Raw genomic sequence first — 6000 nt, forward strand, 5'->3', positions numbered from 1 at the left:
AAGTACTTCTCTAAGAATTTTTTTTATCTCCTCCCTGGTATCTTCTGCTATCCATGTGTTATTTAATTGCTTTGGCTATTCTGAGTCTTTTATTTTTTCCAAATGAATTTCATGATTGCCTTTTCTATTTCTATAAGGAATGTTGTTGGGATTTTAACTGGAATTGCATGAAATCTGTATAACACTTTTGGTAGTATGGCCATTTTGACTATATTAACTCTTCCTATCCTAGGACATCGGAGATTTTCCATCTTCTATGGTCTTTTTAAATGTCTCTCTTTAGTGTTCTACAGTTCTCTCTTTGTCTACCAGTAGAAACTTTAGTCCCTTTTGCAAACCTGCTTTATATTGCAGGTATTAACTGAACACATCATTTCTGTTTATTGTGACAAAACTGTAATTGTCTAAACAGGAACTATTTGGTTTAAAGGTGTATATTGTTTGCATTGGGTGCTATTAATATTGATCTCCTTTTTAAAGGCAAGACACCAGAAACCTGCTGGGACACCATAAGATTATAGGATAGAAACTATAACACCTTGGATTCCCATTGCTATAGAGGAAGGCACAGAGAAAGTACAAAAAGACAAAGGAAGAAAGTGCCCCAAACAAACCAACATGTTACAATAATAGAATCCACTGCCAGCACAGTAGATGAAATGTCTAGAGGAGGAGTTCAGAATGTACACTATTAAAATGATCTGCAAATCAAACAATGACATCAGAGAGCAAATACAGGTGACAATTGATTACTTCAATAAAGGGATAAGAGAGCAAATACAGGCAACAACTGATCACTCCAACAAAGAGAGCAAATATAGGTAGTAAAAGATTACTGCAAGAAAGAGAGATTCTAAAAATAAATCAAACAGAAATTCTTGAAATGAAGAAAACAATAAACCAAAATAAAAATTCAATAAAAAGCATCACCAATAGACTAGATCACTTGGAAGACAGAGCCTCAAATACTGAAGACAAAACATACAATCTTGAAAATAAAGTTGACCACACAGTGAAGACTGTAAGAAACCAAAAACAAAACCTCCAATAATTATGGGATAACATGAACACACAGAGATACAAAGCAAAGGAATATACAATCTCTTCAATGAAATAGTATCAGAAAAACTTCCAAACATGAAGAATGAATTGAAAAATCAAATACAAGAGGCTTACAGGACACCACATATATAAAATTACAACAGATCTAGCTGGGAAAACTGGAAATCCACATGCAGCAAAATGAAATTAAACCACTATCTCTCACCATGCACAAGACTCAGTTCAAAATTGATCAAGGACTTAGGAATAAAACCAGAGACCTTACATCTAATAGAAGAAAAGTAGGCCCTAATCTCCATCATGTGGGATTAGGCCCCAACTTCCTTAATAAGACTCCTGTGGTGCAAGAATTAAAATCAAGGATCAATAAATGGGATGGAATCAAACTAAAACGTATCTTCTCAGCAAAAGAAACAATCTGTGAGATGAATACATCTTGGGAGCAAATCTTTATCCCTCATACATCAGACAGAGCCCTAATCTCTGGACTATATAAAGAACTCAAAAAGCTAAACACCAAAAAAACCCAAATAAACCAATCAATAAATGGGCCAAGGACCTGAAGAGACACTTCTCAGAAGATGATATACAATCAATCAACAAATACATGAAAAAAATATTCTTCATTGCTAGCAATTAGAGAAATGCAAATCAAAACTAAGATTTCATCTCTAGTCAGAATGGCAGCTATTAAGAATATAAACAACAATAAGTGTTGGCGAGGATGTGGGGAAAAAGGTACATTCATACACTGCTGGTAGGAGACTGCAAATTGGTGCAGCCAATATGAAAAGCAGTATGGAGATTTCTTGGAAAATTGGGAATGGAACCACCATTTGACCCAGCTGTCCCTCTCCTCAGTCTATACCCAAATGACTTTAAAACAGCATACTACAGAGACACAGCCATATCAATATTTATAACAGCACAATTCATAATAGCTAAACTGTGGAACCAACATAGATGCCCTTCAATAGATGAATGGATTAAAAATGTGGTATATATACACAATGGAATATTACTCAGCAATAAAAGAGAATAAAATCTTGGCATTTGCAGGTAAACGGATGAAGTTAGAGAAGATGAAGACATGAAGTTAGTCAATCCCAAAAAACAAAATGCCCAATGTTTTCTCTGATGTACGGAGGGTGATTTATAGTAGGGAATAAAACCAGAGACCCTGCGTCTGGGAGCGGGAGCATGAGAGGAATAGATGAACTCTAGATAGGGCAGAGGGGTGGGAGGAGAAAGGAGAGGGCATGGCATTAGACATAATGGTGGAATGTGATGGACATTATTATCTAAAGTACATGTATGAAGACATGAATTGGTGTGAATATACTTTGTATACAACCAGAGACATGAAAAACTGTGCTCTATATGTGTAATAAGAATTATAATGCATTCCAATGTCATATATAAATAATTATTTAAATTAAAAAAAAACACAACAAAAAGAAACATTTGCTGATTCTTTGTCCAAAGAAAATCATATTTTCTTGGTGAAGCAACAGAATACAAACTAGTTACCTTATATGTACAGATAGTCAATTTCCTCTTCCTAGTTTCAGTGTTTCTCTGCAGTAATGTATTGCACATCTGGAAAACCTGCTGCATGACAGCATCTTGTCTCAGGTCATCACGGCCCTTCAGAATAATCAAACATAAATAAATAAGCACAGTTCATTTTATTACAAAACCTACACAAAAGTCATCTGAGGATACAAAAATATACTCAAAAGTCAATCGGATCACCAGTACTCTCTTAAACAATTAAGACCTACCGTTAATCTTTCATTTAGAATAAGCTAACACTGAGGAAGCAGACTGATAGGAAAAAAAAGTTTCCCCTAACTTATTTTGTAATCAAACTAACTACTGTTGTACCTTTCTGGTGCAACTGCATCTGGCACAGTGCCAAGCCCAGTATCCTGAGGCAAAGGTCTTTAACTTGTCCTAATCATGGAAATAAGCCACAACTACCAAAAGATTTTTTCACAACAAACAAGTTAATTGTTCACCTCATTGTGTCTGTGCATGTTAACAAGTATAGTCTTTTCCTTGAAAAACTGTATAATAATGATAGTCTTTCAGAGACTTAAAAAATAGAAAGAACATTGTGGTTCTAAAAAATAGTGCATTTTTATTTCACAAGTTTTTCTCACTTGTAATTATTCAAAATAAATATTTAACATAAAGCAGAAAAGGGTGGGGTTGTGGCTCAGTGGTACAGCACTTGCCTTGCATAGGCGAGGCCCTGGGTTTGATCCTTGGCACCACATAAAAATAAATAAATAAAATAAAAGTATTGTGTCCAACTACAATTAAAAAAATATATTCAAAAAATAAAGCAGAAATGATACCAATGAGGTTTTTTTTTTTTTTTTTTTTAAATGTTGATGTCATTAATACTCTAAAGGTTACAATCCAAAGGGAACTCTTACCTTGACAAGCTGTCTCCTTTCCTTGCCATCAGAGCCTACACAATCTATTATTTTTGGTAAATTTAAACCTCCTGCTAAACGAAATTCTGTTTTAAATGACTGAACAGTCACTAGATTTCCATATTCTCCAGTGGGATCCACCTAATGAAAAGTATAAAATTATGAAAACAAGTCAGATACATTATTTGCATTTAAACATAAATAAATTATAAATGATAATTTTAAGATTAAAAAGGAATGAATGACACTGTGCTGTTGGTTGAGAACTATAACTTTACTTTCTGTTTAATGAAAGAGCATATTACATTGGTAAGTTTTAAAAAATTACATATAGATAACATTAAATTTATTTTCCTAAATACTTTTAATAAAACTAAGGCACATCACGTTAGAAAAGAGTTGCTGAAAAATCAGAAACCAAGTGTTGTTACTTAACATACATATGTTAAGTCATCTAAGAAATAACAAAATTCCTTACAACATGTACATTTTGAAAAGGGTGGCAAGGATTTTTCTTGATGACAGTGATTAAATCTGGTATTTTTCAGGATATATTCAGCTAACTAACTTAGCTGATATAGCTGGAAAGATATCAGTTAATCCACATGATGTAGCTATAGTTCAAATTTAGTGATAATCTGTACTAAGCACTGAAGTGCAAATTCAATGGAGAGATTTACAATGTACTAAACATGATCATTTTCTAAACTATAACCTTTATTATTACACATATCCCTGTCAACATGGTGCGTCTAGCAAAAAAAGATCATTATGACATACCTAGATGTATCATGATCACATAGTCTAATACATATTGCAATACTTAATCACAGCTGATAAAGTCCATCAAATACCAAATCTTTTTTTAAAAAATTAAAGGAAAAACAATGGGGAATTTTCTTTCTAAGTCAAAAATTAGTCTTGGTTTAAGCACATGAAAATTGTCCTTCTTCTGGCCAGTGAAGGTAGCAGCTACAGACCTTCAAAAGATGTAAAACAGAAGGCAAAGGAAAATGTGTAAGACGAAGGCAAAAGGTGTAAAACAGAGGGCAAAGGAAAAGGAAGTAGAAGCCTTTGTTTATTTTAAGACTTCAGCAAAGGGAATCTAATGCAATCTCTAGGGTGAACCACAAAATTTTCAATATATAATCACTTTTGAATATACAAAAATATTATTTTAATTAGGTTCAATCTAATAAAGTAGCTTAATTAAAAAATCAAGAATTAATGGTAAATTACCTTAATTTCCATAGTAGGAACAATAACATCTTCTAAATTCTTAAGTTTGGTAATTGGTTGGTCTGCTGGAATATTGATGCCTTCTGTATTTAAAAATAAAGAGATTTTAGTGACAACTGCCAACTGAGGAATAACAGTGTAGGTCAAACAGGAGCAGCAACACTAATTCTTTCAAACATACTTCTCTGAGTTTTCCACTGAGTGGCATCTAAGTTTGCTAATATAATATAAGCATCACAAAGTGCCTCAATATTCTTGATCATCTGAGGTCTCTTACTTCTGATAGTACATATTATTTTGTTTGCAGCCTCTGTTCGATCCTATTAACGAAGAACAGTGAATTATAAAAACAATGAGAAAAACAAAATTTATGCACAGATCTTGATTATGGAAAAACTATAAGTCATCAGAGACAAACAAAATAGTCACCATATGAATGAAATACAAGGAAAGTATTATTATCTCAAGTGTTAATATTTGGTAACTTTCAAAAACCTATTTTTCACTGCTGTGAAGAAAAAAACTGTTATCTATATTTTGAAAAATATTCAGAAATTCTGAACTAATTTTATCATAATAACCAAAGATTTAAAAACCAAATACTATCAACAACATGAATTCTTAAAAATCCCCAACACTTAGGAAATAAATAATCTGGGAAAAAATGAATATTACAAATGAAATACCTCATCAAGCTGAGAGCTTTGTTTAGGTGTATTTTTAGTTACTCGACTCCTTCTTGTTGTCTCTGGTTTGGTCAAAAATTCATCTTTGTTTGCATTTGCTAAGGCCAATATAATAAACAAAGTATGATGGGGGTGATCCATTGAAATCCTAGAGATGAGCTGTCAGAAAATTAAGATCTATTAGTTTTGCACAAATTAAAAAAAAAAAAAAGCAGGAAGTCCACTTTTTTTTTTTTTTTTTTTAACTATCAAAAGGCATGTTACTGTCTATACATGGCAATGGGTGGATGTCTGAGTGTGAAAGCACCAGAGGTACATGAAGAGAGAGAGACTGAATAACAGCCTCTGTAAAATACTAAAATTTGTATTTTCATTTCCTAGAGAGGAAGAGTAATATACATCTTACATAGTATATAGTAATATACAAGAAAGCAATTATTGTATTTTGATGTTCAGGTCTACTTACATTATTGAGGACTTCATGAAATCCTAGGCCTCCCATCATTTTGGTCCCCATTCTAGCAGCCAATTGGTACATAAGAGGCAAAAATTTATATGATGAAATCTTC

The 6000-nt window shown here is 32.8% G+C and overlaps 1 protein-coding gene across 1 annotated transcript in view; it reads right to left on the reverse strand.

Moving 5' to 3' along the window:
• Positions 1-6000, reverse strand: part of Atm (ATM serine/threonine kinase) — a 157510-nt gene that overhangs the window by 25951 nt on the left and 125559 nt on the right. Inside the window, exons 51-56 of the mRNA XM_076846443.2 lie at positions 5898-6000; positions 5432-5590; positions 4927-5065; positions 4746-4828; positions 3507-3647; positions 2593-2709 (exon numbers count right to left, since the gene is read on the reverse strand). The exon at positions 5898-6000 is cut by the window's right edge and continues 11 nt beyond it. Of these exons, the coding sequence (XP_076702558.2) occupies positions 2593-2709; positions 3507-3647; positions 4746-4828; positions 4927-5065; positions 5432-5590; positions 5898-6000 (742 nt within the window). The remainder of the gene's footprint in view (positions 1-2592; positions 2710-3506; positions 3648-4745; positions 4829-4926; positions 5066-5431; positions 5591-5897) is intronic.

Source organism: Callospermophilus lateralis, chromosome 2, assembly GCF_048772815.1.
Source record: "Callospermophilus lateralis isolate mCalLat2 chromosome 2, mCalLat2.hap1, whole genome shotgun sequence".
Classification (NCBI taxonomy): domain Eukaryota; kingdom Metazoa; phylum Chordata; class Mammalia; order Rodentia; family Sciuridae; genus Callospermophilus; species Callospermophilus lateralis.